General features: G+C 38.7%; 1 protein-coding gene across 1 annotated transcript in view; it reads right to left on the bottom strand.

Moving 5' to 3' along the window:
* The window catches only part of SPIRE1 (spire type actin nucleation factor 1), a 128190-nt gene that overhangs the window by 45359 nt on the left and 63316 nt on the right, over positions 1 to 19515 (bottom strand). The window contains 1 exon segment of the mRNA XM_039570516.1: positions 4619 to 4744. Coding sequence (XP_039426450.1) covers positions 4619 to 4744 — 126 coding nt within the window.

Genomic DNA, 19515 nt, shown 5'->3' with positions numbered 1-19515 from the left:
TTTCAGTTCTTCATCATCTTTGTGGCTCTTCCCTGGACTCTCTCCATTATGTCGCTGTCTCTCTTGTACCGGGGAGTCCAGAACTGGGCCCAGCACTCCGGCTGTGGCCTCACCAGTGCTGAGCAGAGGGGAAAGATCACCTCCCTCAACCTGCAGGCAACACTCCTCCTAATGCAGCCCAGGACACCATAAGGCTTCTTTGCAGCAAGGGAGCAAGGGCACATTGCTGACTCACTCAGCCGTGAAGTGCACGTGGAATATTAACTACAGGAGAAGGCAAGACCGGGCATTAACAAGGAACCAAAGGAGGCCTAGGGCAGATATCCCTTCAAAAAAGCAGGTTCACAATGTGGATACAGCCCTGGTGAATCCCCTGTCTGATCCAGAGCAGCAATATTGCATTCCTTTGCCTGCATAGTCTCTCCGTGTCTCTCTCAGTCACACTGAGCCACTCTGAGCAATGTGTGTGTGACTTTTTCAGATACTTCCCAGCAGGAACATTTGCTTAATCTCATGGACATCACTTATTTGTGCCTACAGTATGGCCAGGTGCCAACAAAGGTTATGTCAATGACTTTTGGACCATTCTGAAAAAGATGAATCTTTTCTTTTACATGGGTCCATTATTAGCAGATATTCAAACTACCTTGTCCCCTGCCATACACGTATACACTTCCTTCACCTTGTGGACCATTTTCCCCCCAAAACAATTTTAAAAAGGGAGAGAATCCTTTTCTGTGGGATTTTCTTACTGCAATTTTGAAAGCTCACTTTTTGACATGAAAAACAAGCTGTACTCCATCTTTGTTATCAGCTGTAAATGCTTAAACAGCAGGACACAAGAATTAGGAGGTCTTGGCCCATTAGAAGACCACTCCTGGATAGCAGCAGATGGTACCCAGGGTGGGTCTGCAGCAAGGCCACCTTTCACAGAGCCTAAGCAGCATGCAAATACTGCCAGCAAGCTGAAAAACACCCCAATAAACTTGCTAGAAAAATTTCACATTGCAAAAAGAAAATATTTAGTTGTTTATTTTTAAACTATTGCAACAATTGTATCAATCTTTCTGAACTCTGTCTGTCCTGTGCATCCACTACATTAAATATTTCACACTCTTTAAGAGTGGAAATACCATCTCCCTGTCTGCAAGTCAACTTTACTGCTGACCTTTCATCCACATTGAATCAGACTGGAAGTAACCATATGGCATCAATTATGTGACAAAGTGCCTTAAACATTGTATTTGACATCCACTGAGAGGATCTGAACAGCTCACTCATCACTTCATCATTTCTGATTAATACACTCACCCAAATTCATGCCAGTACAACCCTTGGTGAATATACACTGTATTTGTTATATGACAGATGATGACTGGGGAACACGTGACTCCTCAGTATATATCCTAGTGTTAAAACATTTTACAACCTACAGACCTATCCCTCCTACCTACCAATCTATACCTCTTGAAACCCTGGACTTTCAAAGTCCTGGTAAGTTTTTACAGGGCCAAATTGAAAACAGCATCACAGCAATATTTTCCCCTGCAATATTTCCCATCTAAACCTGTTCTAGGCTGCAGCATAAGGTAGGTCAGATTTAGTTCACTCCAAGCAAGTGAATTTCTGCAGATAAAAATTCTCCCTCTTCCACTACAGTGAAACTGCCTATTTAAGCATTTACTGACCAAAAAATATGAACCTCATATACCTGGGAAACAGATATCCAGATGCCCCTCAGTGATCCTAGAAGGAATCCAAGTAATTTCAAAGTAATTTTTATCTACAGGAAAGTTATTTTAAATAATTTCAGAGGATTCTTTCCCCTTTTTGGTGTTTTTAATTTCATTTTGATCTCACATCCACAACTGTATCTAGGTCTGAGGGAATCTAAAGGAAGATCTCCAAATAAAGCTGTTGTTTTTTGAAATAAACTAACAATTTAAAATTCCTGGCATCTTTAGTGTCAAACCCACAATATTACACAGTATAATTTTTTTTAATTGGAACTGATGTATGTGACCTGTTTTTCTCCCCCAGTTATCTGCCAATGAAATCACCACAAATCCATGACAACAAAATTTCCTTATTGAGGTATTCAGTGTTTATCTCCTTTACACCCAATACTTATATGACAATAACAAAAGGAAAAGAAAAAAGGAATTTACTAGGAGAGTGTTTAATTGTACTCCTCATGACCTAAGATTCTGCTATGTATTTGCAAGACAGAAGAGCATGTAAACAATAGCACAGCTTTTACTGGCACAAACCTAACGTGATCATATGATCCCTGCTTGCCTCAAGTATAAACTATAAAGGTCATTTTGAAATGGTGCAACAAGACTTACAGCATTCCACCTCATATTTTCTTCATACCTGTTTTTTATTTTGTATGCTACATTATTTTCAAAATTAAATACCTTCCAAATCTGTAGTTAGATAAAAGCTATGATCAAGGACCAAGCACATCATAGACTTGAAGCATTCAGATTACAAAAGCTGCTTTCAAGATCATTTTCTTGGTAATTTCTTACATGCCTACTGAGGGACTGATCCAGAGTGAAATCAAAATGAAATCAAAAGGTCAAAAATCTGGCCCTGGTTAGGTGCAGTAATAAAAGTCTTACTGATTCAGTAGGGCCAAAATTCCATCTACAAGGATTACTTCCTTTGACCTAAATATGCTTTGAATCAATGCCTAATAGCCTGTGAGAGGCAAATGGTTTCTTTCATTTGGGATTAACTCATTGTATGCTCTATGGTGTGAGCAGATGTTGTAGGGTTTTTATGCCCAAAGATAAGGTGATTAAATAATTTGCAAATTCAAAATACCTTTCCACTTTTTAAAATAATTTTTAAAAGATTATTGTTAAGACATGATTTTGAATGGTTATAGCCCACAATATTTTACTTTGACATTGACAACAGAGATGCCCTATTACTGCTCACTGTGGCCAAGATGTTTGAGAACTATGGCAAACATAATTCTTCTCAGAGCAGAAAGAAGAACTCTGAAGGGTTCTTTGAGCCTCAGCTTGGACTTTGCAAAAGCTGTTGAGTGAGGTGTTTCCAGAACAGGTCCCTCAATTAATATATCCAGTAGTTAAAAGCCAAGATGTGAAATTAATGATGTCAAGGCTTGGGAGACAGATTTAACAAGGAGATCTTGTATCCTGACTGCTCCCTGTACCAGGGGTATTAGATGCAGATGTCCCATAACATAGGCACTTCAGAAAACAAGTGGCTCTTTAGCCATGCTGACACTGTCAAAATTATCCCTGTATGACACTGCTTCAGTTTAAAAATTGCTTCCACTTTGAATAGGACTGCAGAAGAAGTGGAGATGAGATCTGACCCTGTGCAGCAGAAAAACATCTCAGAAGGACTCTCCCTCTTGGATGATGAGTCTCACCCAGGAAGGAAAGAGCAGCAGCCCCTTGTGTCTCTGACTGGTTTGCAGCTTCCACCATCAGTGTGATAAAAGCTCTCTTGTGCTGCTCTGAGGCTCATCTGACTCTTTAATGAGCTGATTCAGCTCATTAACCTGACAAGGAGTAACTCCTTTATTTTTTGTTTTGCTTGATATTTATTGCATTTGTTCCCGAGAACCAGAAGAAGGAAAACAGTGGGAGTACATGTGCGTGGGTGGAACAGCTCTGCCTCTTTCAGCAGCAAAATTTTTAGGTCAGCCTGTAAAATCTTATTCTGCTTCTTAAAGGTACTGTAGATCTTGAATTACAAATGAAAAGAAAATCCTTCAGGGATTTATTAAGAAAAAAAATTATGAAAGCGTTGTTACTTGACAAGTTGGCTTCCGTGAAGAAACCAGCTTTAAGAAATGAGTTTCCCTTGCTGCCCTTGCCCTCACCCACCAGTTTTCCAATGTTACCAGCACCCACACTGTCTTAATAGAACTGTTCATGGGGCAACTCGCAGGCCAGATCACTGAGACTATCTGCAGTAAATATCATCCTTAAATCACTCTTCAGCCAGACCCGTTAATTGCAGTGGTTCACAGGATGGCCTTTCAGCCAATAGTAACAGCCAAACAGGCAGTGAACATAAGCATTGTGACCTGAAGGGGAAAATTTTTCTATTTTTAAAGTTGGCTCTGCTGTGAAGCCAGTGTGACAGACAACAAACCAATCATACAGCAAAAGGTAAGAGAAGCTGCTGACTGGTGACAAAATACAAGCAAGAAGAATCTCAGATAATTCTCAGCAAAGAGAATTCCCTTATGGGAAGAAGCTGAGGAAAAACAGGCAAAGCTCTGACGCTTCGTAACATCTCTGAAACACCAGAGAAGCTTTTTAGACTCAAATATATTGCATACATGTATGCAGGAATGGGTACATGTATGCAATGTGTTATCCTCTGAGAAAATCGTCTGGTTTACTCCCAAACAGATTAGTCACAATTAATAACAAGTTCTGAGGGATGTAAATGGTTACAAGCCAAAATTAAAAACCCCTCAGCTGAAGAACTGTCCTTCCTGAAAACTACATATCATCTCCTCAAGCATCTGACATTCCCTGCTGGCTGGGTATAGAAGTGATTTTGTAAGCCAAATTCACACAGTGATGAGCTCAAAAGCAGAAAACCTTCTCAGAGTGCTTACCTCTTTTGCACTTTTAATTTTGGCCAGGAAAGTGTAGAGCTCCATTGTTTCGGCAAACAGAGCCCGACACACTGCTTGATAGTGGTTGGGCGCCTCTGATCGAGTTGGCAGGTGGGCAGCACACAGCTAGGGAGAAAAACAAATAACAGGATCAAAACAATGCCCCACTGCTTTCATTAATGTGACAGAGCATAAGGGAACATGAAAGTGAATGCAACTGAATATCAAGGGCACAAGCATCCATGAGACACTTCAGTTTAGTCAGAAATTGGGGTGTATTTTCTAAACCTTCTGTTCCTATTTATTTTATGAGAAGAGTACTATAGGAATAGTAAGGGGACTGGTTGACCATGTTCTGGAAAACCACGACACTGCCTTTTCATAACCAAAAAAAAAAAAAAGGACAACATAATTCAACATAATTGTCATAATTGTGAAAACAAGCCATTTTGCAGTAGCAAATTTTGGGGAAACATACTTAAGTCAAACCAGCTTTAACAGTAAGTGTTAAGAGTTCCTATGAATGTGGAAGAGAACTGTATCCCTACCAGTTTATGAAAGGATGGAAGGTGAAGCAAGGAAAAAAGTACAGTGTAATCATCAAGCTGAAACTCTGATGAGATTTATTTCAAGCAGTACAAAGATTTTAAAAATCAGCAAGAGTTATGGAAGCACAGGCTTATTGCCTTACCTCAGACTTTCATAAACATTTCCAAACACAGACACAGCTAATGCAAAGGAACACTAACAGGTGCTTTCATATATGCTAAACTTGAAAAACTCTGAAAGCCTACTCAAATCACTAGTAATCATTCAGAGTTACTGATGAACAGTATTGCTTTTAGAGTAAAACATGCAGCTCCCGTTTCCAACAAGAGAAGTTTCACTGAAACCAGCCTTCACATTTCAAACTGAGAACCTGAATGGTATGAGCAACATCCAGCTTCATGAACGTCCAGCTTCTACTATTGTGGAATATCTCAACACAGATAATAATAGTTGTAATATCATTTTTCCCCTAAGTCAAATCCATCACCTGCAAGTATTCATCACAGAAATACCGGCTGAAAACAAACAGAATAAAATAACATCTGTAATTTGTTTCCTAAACACTTTTAAATCAAAAAAAATCCCAAAGCTGAAACCTGAGTATCCATATCATGTATCATACTGGTGTACATGTAAAAATAAAACGAAGTCTTAATCAAGGCCTTAAAAATTTGTTTTGTTTCTGTGGTTGTATAGTAACTATTTCTTATATATATAGCTAATTCAGATCTCCAGAGCTAAAGCTTGAGAAAAAAGCCTCTTTAGCAGAAGAGCCCTTAATTAGCCTAGTGGCATCCTTGTCTAAATCCCTGCTGTTGTTACAGTGAACACTGTGTTTACAAGGGGCACAATGCATGTAAAGCTCAGGCTGCTTTTCCATATTGCTCTCCATTTGATTTAAATCCATACTGCCACTAAAAGGTGTGGTCCTGTGGCCTCCAGCTGTACGAATCCACAGATGCCCTTATGCTGGCACAGGAGTTCGTGCCCTAACTCAGGGAGGATTACTCATCCAGACAAAAATTAACAATGTGAAGGAAGTGGAGCAGGAGACAATTACTCTTCATGGCACAGACACACACACAGAAGTGCAGGCAAAAAGGAGCAAGGAGAACATGCTGCCAGGGTGGGAAAAGGGAGGAAGGGCTGAACAATTGTGTTTGGGTACAGTCAGATTTAGACTGGCTCAATCTCATTGACAAGTTGCTCTCTGAGAGCACAGGCCCCTTGCTATCTTTTATTTCTTCCCATCAGAATAACAATACAGAGCTCAGTGGTCAGATTTGGTCAACTCCTTCGATAAACTTTTACAAGCACAGTTTGGACTCCTGCAATCTCCTGATTATGTACCCTTATGTATTTATCTCCTTTTAGTTGTAAAAAAGAATATACACATGGCAAGTTTATACATATGTGTGTGTAAATTTTTATTCCTTCCTATGTATTTTCCTTCCACTTAGGAAATACAAGGCAGCCATGTCCATGAAACTGCCCTTGATCCCTACACTTCAAATTTTATGTTGTTTTAAAAATTTCAAAATTTTCCAAAATTTTCTTACACTCTTCAAATTTATTTCTGGATAATCACAAGGGCATACTTGACATCTGTCTCCCCTTTTCTCCCCATCCCCCTGCTTTTTTCCCTTTTTTCTCCTTTCCTTTTCCCCCCTCCTTTTTTCTCCTTTTTTCCCCCCCTTTTTAACAAATCAGATCATCTCCTTTGCAGATAAAGGGAGATAAACCAAAACAGATGCATGCCTAATGTGTGCAGTAGTGATAACACATACAAAAAGAATCTACTAAAAATTTCCCTTAATGAAAATATTAGAATATTAGACCAAATTCTGAGTATGGTTGTGTTCTTTTTTCTCAATAATGAATCATGTCCTTACTTGCCTTACTGTGTTTTCATTTTCTGGTTATTAATTATAGTACAGATAAAAGGGTTTCATTCTAAAATACACCACTTACAAGAATAAAAATAATAGCAGCAGCAATTTCAAAAAAGGTCATAAAATGGTATAAGTCTTCATAGCTGAGAATAAAATTTTATTAGTGTAGAGACTGCACACAGGTTTTTTAAGATTCCTTTTTTTCTTTATTCGAAGGTATGTTAATTAGAAACAATTTGCATCAAATATTGAGAAAGTTAATGAAATGCAGCAGTGACAAGTTCAAGCAGGGAATGGTTGTAATATTGATTCTATTATTGAACACAAAGGAAAGCAAATTAAAAAAAAAAAAAGCCTGCTTGCTGAACTTAAGTTACAAAAGCAACCACATAAAACCTGACCATTTCCTTTGCAACCTTTAGGCTGCAGGTATTAAAAGAGGGCCAACAGCTCCTACTAACTTTCATGTTCTGAGAAATCAGTCTCTGAGTGATCTTATATTATGTGAAGATGCATTACATAATAAAACTCCTTGTGGTAATATTAAGTCAAATGACTTAACATGAATTTTTTTGATTAGGGAAGGTAAGCCTGAAGAAAAAGGAAAATGTAAATAGGACGGACTGATTTTTTTCCTCCCTCATTGTAATATATTGTACTTGCACATTGGTTCAGAATGCGTGACCAGCTGTGACTTCTGTATGAAAACATACCACAAAATCTAGGCAGGCAAGGCAAATCAAGTATGAAATGTCACTTCTAGCATGAGTTCAGGATATTTATCCCTTAAAAAAATTTAAAATCTTTAAGTTCATGGTAGTAGTGTTTGAAAAGCTATGTTACTGTAACACACAACAAAAATCCCAGTCAGAATGTTTCAATAACTGAGTTATGAAAGGACAGCAACCTAATAAACTCCTCCTCTTACCATGTCATAGTGGTTGTGGTGCAAGAAGGATTAAGATCACATATGCAGTCTTTTCCAGTCATTTTGAAGTTGTATGCTTATTCTGACACTTGCCTTTTCATCCCTCATGATACAAGATTCCCTTAGGGGAATGAACTCGAACAGCGCCCAGGGCTTAGTACAAGGGCTGTTTGTTCTGCTTCCAAGAAGTCTCAAAAAATATGGCTCAAAACAGATTATGTGGTCTTTGCAAACTGGTGAAATAATAAAAATATTATCAACTACTGAAACATTAACTAGCTCAGTCTGTAAATATTTCCATTTGCAATCACTGTGAAGAGCTGGGATTTAAAATTTTTTTTCCTAACTGAGCCTATCCAAAACCTCAGCTTGACCCAAAGCATTCGATCTTTGCTTAGATCACTAAGAAGATTAGAAGCTGTTTCCATCCACATTCAGGGTTCACAGGAAAAAAAGGCATTATGTAAATATCATAGCTTTGCCAGCTCCTCCAACTTCATCCTCAGTTGACTAGGAAACTGGGTGCACCAAGCCAAAGCAGTGCTAACAGGAATCACAATTTAACCATCTGAAGAGATCAAACAGCACTTCTTGCATTTGTTTGGATATATTCCAGCAAGGCCTCCATAAAATTACAAAAAATACAACTGACTCATCCACTAAAATTCAGGTAAGTTCTGAAAAACCTTTTTGGCTAGATACGTACTGGAAGCTTCATCAAAACACCTGGGCTGCTGGAATTAAGATTTCAGAAGACAAAAAGTGTTTCCACTTGTAATCATCTTGGGCAGAGGGCCTGTATGAATGCACCACAAAGAAGAAAAGGATTTCTTTTTCCCATGGGCCACAAAGACAGGCCATTGATATTATGCAAAACATATTACCAGCCTGCAAATTCCAGGCTTGTTAAGTGTTTTGAAAGCCTTGGAGTATTAACAGAGACTTAAAAGATGTACTTTTTCTTAAGCAACAAAAAGAAATTACTTTAACCAACAGATCACTGAACATGCAACTGTACTAAGCATTTGCCTCATCCTCTGCTGTATGGTACTGCAACAGGTTCACAAAATAAAACTCAGCTTGAGATGCCTTTTCAAGTCAAGGCTATTTTCTGAAAGACTTTATCTCCATGAAGATAAACTAGAGTTTATGATTGGGCTTTTTTTTTTTTTCATATATATCCTTTTTCATATGAATATGAACTTCAAGAAGCTACATGCCTTACAAGAGAAATCTTACCAAGACAGTACCTGCATATTTGTAAAACTCAACTAAGCATTTTGCTTTGCTTTATTATCTAGAATAGCATTGAAAGATGAGCAGTTCACAGGAGTATGTGTTTTTTCATGAGTTTGTAAGATGCTTCTGCCTGCTAGGACCGTGCCTGTGCATAGTGCCCACAACTTCGGCTTGAGGTGGCTTTCACAACACTTGGAGCCAGTTCACCTGCTTCCCAGCACTACAGAGCTGCTCTCTCAAACACTCCAGGCAGAGATTTGCCCCTGGCTCTGCTACTTGTAACTGCAGTGGGCCAAGGACTAGCTGATCCCTCTGATAAAGGATTCTGGGGGAATACTATCAAGGAAAGACTGCAATAAGACAAAGGGATGGGAGCACAGTTAGCTCTTAATCCACAAAATCAGTTAACAGAAAATACAGAAAGCATTCACAGAAAGTTACTCTTCACCTGCAAAAGTTTGGTAACTTTTAAATTGATATTTTAAATGATCTTTTGCAACTGCCATGGAATGTCCAATTGCTTGATGTGTGAGCCCCTAGCTAATTTTGCACGCCTCAAGGAAAAGGTAAGTTTTGTGGAAATTGAAGCAAATTGCTAGTACCAAGCACATCCACCTTGGTATTTAAGTGTTCTCCAGCACTCTGGTAAGGCCTTCCCTTGTGCTGGTATTTGTTGTTTTGATCATCGCTTTGGGGTGGACAAGAGAAGTACTACAGGGTTCTCTACTTTCACAATTTCCAAATTTAATGTTTTACGTGATCCTCCCCATAAAATGACTTAATAAATACCGTGCTTCTTTACTGATTTTCCTTTCTAGTATGAAACTGCAAATGCTGCAGCAAAGCTATTGCATTTAGCAATAACAGGTATAATTTGATGAAATAGTGGCCTTGGTTGGTTCTCTCTTTCAGGACTATAAAAAGGATACAACCAGGTAGCTGCTGAAATAAAAGCCAAAACTGCAAATGGGAACTAGATGATGCAAGGATTGAAAACAGTGCTTTGCATAGGATTTTGATCTTTAAAGAAATGTCCACTTGTCTGTATCAGATAATCATAATCACTAACTACCCTCTGCTTTGCAAAGTCTAAGGATTAAAGGCCTTGAGCAAATTATTTATATATATGCTGAAATGTCAAACAGGAATGGACTAACAAATGTTTACAATTGCCTTCCTGAGTCAAAACTTAAGTCAGCATGGAAGTAAAGCTGAAAAGACTCTTGTCACGTGGGTAGACTGTGCTGGGAAATGCTGTTGTGTGGTTTTCTATGCTGTCGTTGTTCTAGAAACACAAAGCAAAACACAGCATTTCAACAATGTTGAGGATGAAACTGGTGCACAGCTACGGACTCCCTTCCACTATTTTCCCCTGAACAGAGTATCTGCCCTGACACTGTTTCCTTCAGTTACCAATTGCATTGAGGCGCTGAGCACCATGACTCATTTTTTTTCTTAAAATCTTAACATGACATAACTATTTGAAAAGTCTTAACTACTTTTCCATGCTCTTAGACTGAATATAAGCAGTGATGAGAATCTTGATAAAATTTTAACAGACAACTGCAAGACTAACACCTCACTGAACTGTCTCACCTATAAACTTGAACCTTACCCAACAACAGACAATTAAAAGTGAAGACAATTTGTAATCTGTTACAATTATATAATACCATCTTTAGGTAAACAAGTCTTATAAATATTTAACATAATTACAAACACTTTTGAAAGTACTTAAAACTTACACTGGTGTTAGGAAAAGGAAAGCAAACTCCAGTATATGTTACTGACTACATCTCAATTTTTAAGCCAAATCCTGTATTTTTCATGCTCAGTGAACCCTATTCTCACTCTCTATTAGCTTTCTAAGAATGAAGACCTTGACTATCAAAACAGACTTTAAATGAAAGTCAACCTATGTTTTTTTGAGACAATGATTATTTCCACTGGACATTTTGATATTAAGTTTTCAATGACTGACTAATTTTATGTACTAGTGCAGACTTCTCGACAAAGTTGCATTTGTATAAATTCTCATTTCTACTTGAAAGCTATGAGGGTATTTTTACCACTCAAATACAGCCCCCTGCATACAGCTGTTTCTGGATTATGTGTTAGGTGTATTGTTACACTGTCTTTACACAGTGGACTAACAACATCCTGCTTCTCAAAGAGACTTGTCTCAAAAGAGCCAATTAAGTGAAAACCAATTCTGCATTCTCTCTTAGTTTCAGAGAAACTGTGCTCTGTTGTTTCTTAGCAGGATAATGGAGGAATTAATAATATAAATATGCAGTAATCTGAATTTGCTAGCTCTCATTCTTTGACTATTCAGTGGAACATCAATGGGATTATTCATGGGCAAGGGAGAAAACCTACCATTTATATTTTTCCTATTTTTTTTACATGAAATGCCAATCCCTGCAACATTTAGCAAAACCACTAGGTAGTCTGTCAGCAACAACTGTTTTCTAAAGCCCTCTGGTTCACAAGAAGACCACAGCTCACTGGGCAGCTCTCATCTGTACCACTCACGCATCTGCATTTCATGCAGGAGCAGCAGAGTGAAGGATGAGACGGAGGCATTTGGCTAAGAAAACCAGCTTCAAAAGCAGAGTAGAGGCGTAGATGGGAAAACACGATAAAACTGGATAATTAAAGGAGAAGGGGAGTGGCTGTGCATATTCACAGGGCTACCTGTAGTTATTTTGCTAACAGCCCATTAAGCTGTGGAACCACCCTTCACATTATTAAATAACTTAGACCTGAACAACTGCTAGCAAAGAGCGGCACCCCTGTCATGCCATTTTGTATGTTTGTCTGCCATGTTTCTCAGGCCCTCTTTAGGGCTGGAAGGTGCCTTCTACTACTACTGAACTACCTGCTTCTGTTCAGGAGAAGAGTTGGTTTTGTACCAGGATGCTTGGCATATGCAGCAGAGAACGAGGGCAGGACGGAAGCCCTTCTTTCTTCCCCTCTCCCCAAGTCCCCACACAAGCAGATAAAGCAGCTATTACACCCAGGCTGCTGCTTGAAAAAAACCCAGAGTATCTCAGGAAAAACAGTAGAAAATAGTGAAGTTTTCAAACAGCGTAAACAAAAAAACAATTTGATCAAAAGGTACCATAAAATGTTGGGGAATGACTCTCAAATCAGACACCAAATCCCACTGACACACATAGAAAAGGAAGGGGAGAGTACTGCAGAAGAGAGGCTGTAACTCTCAGCTTTTGAATAATGCCCATCAATCTCATCACTACAGCTCAGATGTTTGTATACCTTCTAATTGAGAGACAATATATTCATGGAAGGCAGTTTATTCATGAGACACTTACAATCCAATTAAAATATATCGACTAAAATAAAAACATGCACTTTCCTTGGCAGCAATTTACAGTTCACATGCAAAGCTTTAAAGTTTATGTGTGTGTGGGAAGCTTGTTTGTTTTTATGTAAGGTGCTGAAATTTTTCTCAGTAGGCATAATAATAATAATAATAATAATAATAATAATAGTAATAATTTGCTTTCATGTTTTGTCCTGAAGCATGAATTTTTTATTTCTATCCAAAAAACCAGATTTCCAGCTGCGTAACCAAACAGACAGCATTACTAAGCGTAACAAGCTTTTAAACTTCATTCCCAACGAGAAAATTGAGTAACTTCTAACCAGTCTCATTTTGCTTTCATTAGACCTCAGTGTACGGAAAGCTATTCTACTCCTTCAGGTATACCTGCTCCTTATTTGTAGTACCTTTGTCAGGGAAATCAGGTCTTGGAATGCTGATTGCATGGAAAAGGCCTACAGAAAAATTCTTTCTCTTCTTGTTCTAGGCAAGTATGCTTAAGACTTTTCTCTTAAAATTTATAGCCACTGAATCTACATTGCAATTGTCTTATCAAGCATATCAGTTACATAGATGTTAAACGTACACTGCTCTAAGATAGATAGGTATGAACAGAATTATTTAACCACAATTTATTGATTAAATTGATTAAGTAATTTTGATTCAAATATATATCCTTGCTTATTCAAGCAGAACAAATATCCAATAAATCAGAACTTAAAAAGTGTTATTTTCTCCTCAGTTCCCTCTGTTTGTAGTGGTGGTGCCCTGTTTCGTCCTTTTCCTTACACACACTTCATTCCTGGAAATTGTCTCCAGTACGGTAATTACTAGAAATTGAATTACCTGGAGCCAATGGCTTTGACATACTCCCTGTACACAGGTGGGATTAACCACCTGTAGGGACTGCAGATGGTGTTTATACTGCCCTGAATGCTCAGAGGCTCGAGGGAAAGACAACTTTGCTGCTTTGCCTCCACACGTTTCTTGCCAATGGCAGCAACAGGAGTAAAAGCACCACTCTGTCAAGTATTCAAGGCCACCTCATGGATCCCAAACTGTGCTGAGTCTGCAGTGTGGGGACTGTAGTTGTGCTGCTGTGGCTCTGTCACAGCCTTGCAGTCCATGCCTGCACATATTCTTTCTCCCTTGTCATATTAGGAATTACGAATTTTATTTTGTTGGTGCATCTGAGATCAATGCAAAGCCCACTGAGCTGGTCAGGAATCTTTTCTGATATGGAAAATAAAAAAATTCTGGATCAAAGCCATCACTGACCAAATCACATATGATGCTACAGCACATTTTCCTTGCTCTGTTGGTCCATTTGCACTTCTATCTGCTCAAAAGATCTTGGTCTCCATATGAACATTTAGGATGGGCAACTGTAGTGAATTATTAAGCATCCTGCAGTAATTGACAGTTTTCTTGAAATCTTAGGTCCTGAACTCATAGGAATAGATATGAAACATAACCTTCATTATTTTTAATTGAGAGATCGTGAAGATTCTAATACATTTTAATACATTAAAGGCTGACCTCTTGATCCAATCTTAAAATATATTCGTTTTCTCACATCATAACTTCTTGGGGGGAGAGCAATGAGTCTTTGCTTCCAAAAGAGATGACAACACAGACCTCAACACAAGATGGGAACCCAAAGATGGAGAGCAAGAGAGATTGTCACTTGCTAGTAAACTACATACAAGAACATTTCTTCCTCTTCCTTAGGGCTTGACTGTTCTCTATAACAGTTATCTTGTTTATTTCAAAATATGCCACTTAAAAAGGAGGCCAACCCATGCACCTAGGCCAATCTCTGACTGCAAAAACAAGCACAGTTTGTTATATTTTCAAATAAACCTACTTGTACTTCTAAATGCTGAGCATTCTTTTGGAAATGGATTTACTTGCACGTTCAGAAAAAGATGCATTGGAAAACATATGCATAGTTTAAAGTATTTGAAGAATCTTTCCAACCCTTATTACCGTGCTTTTAATTAGCATAAAAGTAATTTTGCACTTTAGGTTATTTCAACCATATCAGATAAGTCTTACCATTCTTATCTGAGAAGGAACCTTGTAGAAACAAGTATGTTTCTCAGTAAAAGGGATGTGTCCTCAACAAAAAAACCCCCAACAATAGGAAAACCCCACACACCACAACCCAGCTACCAGCCACCTCTTCATCAAAATCTTATTATCTGAAGGGAAAAAGAGAAAATGGAGGGAGGCAAACCATTTTTCTAGTTCTCCAGTCAAGTGCTGCATGACTGCTTTGTTTTCAAACACAGCTCTTAAAATAATTAAACTATTTTGTGCCAAGTACTCTAAGGACTTGCACCATAGGTACTTATTTACCTGTTCTCAGTTACACATCTTGAAAGATATATCTCTACAAGTCAGGCAGGAACTCCCAGTTCAGTTCTTCAGCTTCAAAGCTACCTTTAAAACCCCTGGCAATTGCAGAGGCATCTACTACACGTCCATTGAAATAGATGCTTTTACATGATAAGTCTATCAATGCCTTCTAAAGCAGAAATATAAAGGAATTAAATCTCTGGAAGGTAATTAATACTGTAGTGACCTCAGTCCACACAGAGTAAGGTTATCAAAGGGGTGATCATGGTAGAGCACTCTGCTGCATGTACTCAAAGACCAATTGTTACTCTCGGACAACTCTTTTCTATACTAACATTTTTCATGATAAAACCACTTTTGAAGGCTGAAAGTCAGGGTAGTTATATTTTCAAAAAACGAGTTCAGAGCAAAGTACAGTAACTAGAAATGCAAGTATATACATCTATTTCAAATATTGCTACCTTCAGCAAGATGAAAGCCAGTTTAACATCAACTTCATACTGAACATTATAGCAATGGATAAAGGGATATACCTAAGACACTGGCAAAGTGCCTCAACTGGAGTTAGTCAACAGCTCTGAACCGAATTTAGGATGTACCATCACATCTACCAAGAGCCTGGTGTAAAACTGATGGGTGTCAAAGCTTACAGATTGTTCTGTCTGCAAAGATAACTTAAAACATCACTCTCTTGTCAAAAAGCCCAAAATGGTTTCTAAAGGACTTTTTGCCAGTATCCTTAAGTATACATCAGTGTCCCACAAGACAGACGGTTTCAAGAGGAATCTGGGGGAGGCAGGGAAGGCAAGGGGGGCTCAGCTCCCTCAAACTCTGCATGACACTACAAGGAACTGCAGCGAAACCACTCTGCTTGCAGCACCTTCATTAAAAGGTCTAGATAGCTGCCAAATTACCCTCAAAGAGAGGTTATCTTTATCTGTCAGACTGGTAAAGAAAATTAATAATCCTTTTATTGTGGTAGGCACATAAGACAATAGAGGTTTGTGGGGGGTGTCTAGTTATCTTGCTGGTTATCTCCCCTCAGCTGCTTGCTGCCCTGCACCCAGGCACAAGCAATACCTGCCCAGAGATTACAAACCTCCTCAGTTTCACCTTCACAGCAGGAAGTGTCCTGAACACAACAACGCCCATCCTGTTTTACCTGCTCGCTTGACCACTGAGCCAGGCTGAGGGTGGATGGGTGCCATCTATCTCCTGGCCACCAGGAGAGCACCTGGAGGGAGCAGGCATGTTCCCTCTCTCCCTCTCCCAGGTAGGAAAGCAAACCCAACTTGTAGTGTTCCGAGGTAAGCTTTTTTTGGTTTTTAAAGGTTTCTGGTACGGATAGATTTCAGCACTTCTGCTGAAGGTGACGCCATGAGGCCAAGTGTCTCTGGCAACCAGACTTCACTGGAAAGTCCCCGGCAAAGTGCCTTGGCTCCAAACACAGTAGGCACCATTACCAGGGCAAGAAATTGCAATAAACACCCTCCTTTGCTCACCAGCACACTCAGATGTGAAAAGGACTGACATCACCCTTTTAAAAGGAGCACAGTGGTTACTTTCAAAGTAAAGCTGACCACGTGTTGACCTCCAGTTACACTGCCCAGAATGAAAAATCAGGACAACTGTTTCAGACACCAAATGACATCACTTTAATTAATGAAACCTGTCTATCAACATAATTCACTTAAACACTTGTCACGTTCAAAGCTGCTTTAAAATTACTTTGAAGGGATTTACACCAACTGTCCCCAGCTTTCTTCATCAAGCTAAGGTACAAGAATCCCTTCACTTTCTATATGGGTTTATAAGAAATTAAACACAAGGGCAAACACAAGGACAAAAGTAACTTACTGAGTGTTTTTATTTCCAAAAGTGTGTTGCCTGGAAAACATATTCCTTATTTTTTTTACCTCTGAGCCATTAAAAATAGTTTTAAGTGTGACATGCTGCTTCTGTCCAGACATGGAAAGACTTGATAAATCTTGCTAATACTGGCCTGAATTTCAGTTTTTTATTTTTTGTTTTTTTAATATCACATGTTACCACAGAAGATTTTTTTAAAACAAACTCTATAATTCACTTTCTTCACTTAACACTGTCATGTTTTTAAGCATCACCTTACAATCTTTCCTTTTTAAAAGGTGGATTGAGGATAGTGATATCTTACATCTACCTATGTAAGTATATGTGACTGTATAAAATACATATATGGGGGGCTTGTTACATATAGTAAGATATAATGGATTGGTAGATGTGAATTGATTAGAAGAGACCAGTTCATAAAGAGATTTGGCTTCATGAGAATTTTCTGATTTAAAGCAAGTGTTGCTCTTTATGGTCACATCAAGAAATCTTGGCATGCCAAAAAGGAAAAACAAATACAATTGCTCATTAAGACCTTCTTGTCCCAACTCCAAGCTTGCTTTGTCCTAAGAGAAGGCAAAAAAACTCCAAACCTAGCCGACCCGCCCCAAAAAACCCCAACCATAGAACTCTCTTTTGGCTTAAATCAAAGTACCATGTTCTTCCCTGCCAACATGAATGCAATAACTACAAAACAAATGCCTGTTTTTTCTAGTGCTTAAAATCAAGTTTCTAGCCTCTTTCTCTGAGATGCAAATAGATAAATAACAACAAAACAAAGGGTTTTGTTCTCTCTTCAGGGCAGAGGCAATAAAACGCCTCTGTTTCCCATTCAACCAAGCTTCCGAAAAGTCTTCCTAGTGCCTTCTTTACAGGCTTTACACAAAGCAAACTGAAAATAGCGTATGAAGCTCTGCCACCGCGTGCAGCTGCCTGCCCTTAGCACAATCCCTGAGCTCCCTGTCCTTGTCAATCCCACAGCTAAATACTCCTCCTTAGAGGGTTTAGGTTGGGTCTCCAAACAACAACTACTCATGGTTGCTACTAAGCGCTGTCAGTTTGCTTTGCCTCCTCACATAAAATCCCTGAATTCCCATGCCTGCTATCTTTCTACAGCATCCAGGCTGCCCTACACCTTCCCTTCAGTAAATGCTCTGCCAAGCTCAGTAGATTCAAGGAATTTATCTCTTGGGAACACTTTATTCAGTTGCACAGATTAGTGTGAGTTTTCAGAAAGGCTGCTAGGTTAAAATCTTCAAATCATTCTCCACAATTCCGTATACCCAACTTATATATGCACAAGCTTTGGGATGTATGGTCCAAAGTTTGCAGTGAGGCAAACCTAAAACTACGTGAGAAATGCACTGAAGCCATCACCCAAAAGAATACTGCTTTTCCCATTGTGTTGTTTCATTTAAAATATTTATAAATCAATCACTTAAAACACACTCAGGGCCATGCATCCTGCAGACAATAATCTTTTGAAAGCTACCCCTTAGGAGTGCTTCAGTTACAATACTATTTAAGAATGTTGGAACTACATGTTTTAAACAAAAACCTACTGTAAAAAACCTTTTACTAAGAAATGCAAAGTATGCTCTGTCTTCAGACCAATCTTTGGGATAAATATGATATCCTGCCTTTTAGATGTGGATCTTTAGGGGTCAGCACAGTCTAGCAGACACTGTTTATTTCTTTGTACCGAACAGCCTTATCTCACTTAAATATTTTTCTAAAATACAGCATGCAACAGTATACTAAGCAAAGGGGAGCAGAAAATAGCACAATGGGAGCACAGTAGTCAAGAGTATACTAAAAAAATCACATAGATAAAAGAGAGATATTATTATTTTGGACAATTAATGGTACTTTCAAATCAATTCTGTGAACTTTCCCCCAAATGTTTAATTTCTTTTTATACTGTTACTGGCACTGAAATAAATGCACCAAAAGAAACTTTGCCTCAAGCCCAAGGCTCCCTCTTGAATAATTCAAAAGCAAGAAAATCACAGGGGCTTAATTAAAGGGCCCTCCCTCCATTTCTTTCTTTTTCCCATGTTGCTATTACAGGACAATATGCCTCTGTAAGGAATTAAGTAATTTTGTAGCATCTATGCTGCTACATTGCCATTTTCTTTGGCAATGCAATTATATTATTGTAAGTGACTCTGGACTAGCAATATTGTCAACTGAAATGCACGTAGCTTTTCACGTAACTGCTATCAGCAAGGTAAACTTCTTAGCACACTCACATTCAGTGATTTGTATCCTGGCAAGAACTAGAAAAGGCAAAACATCCACAGCCACTTTTCCTCTTAACCTCTCTCCTGAATAGGCTGATGGATTGTGAGGCTCTAACACCTCAGAGAAGTTAGAGACTCCAAAGTTTATAGCAGACAAGCACTTGGAGACTCTGCCACTGGACCTTGTCTTTCAGCCTGGAAGGCATAACATATTTTCCCCCAGCTAAATCAGTCAGACTAATTAAGAAGTTCTCCCCCCACCCTATAAATCCTGCCTCTTTCATGCCCATAGAGCACCAGAGGTACAAGAACACCTACAGTGCCTATTTCAAACAAGAGCTGCATATGCACAACATAAAAACTGCAGAAGAAAGTTCATCTGCTGTTTTGAACATGGTCAGTGAGTGCAACTGCTGGGAATCTTCAGCACATAATACTACATGAGAAAACTGCCCATCAGTTTTGCATGT

Source organism: Corvus cornix, chromosome 2 (genome assembly GCF_000738735.6).
Source record: "Corvus cornix cornix isolate S_Up_H32 chromosome 2, ASM73873v5, whole genome shotgun sequence".
Lineage (NCBI taxonomy): Eukaryota > Metazoa > Chordata > Aves > Passeriformes > Corvidae > Corvus > Corvus cornix.
This window is presented reverse-complemented; position numbering and strand designations above follow the sequence as displayed.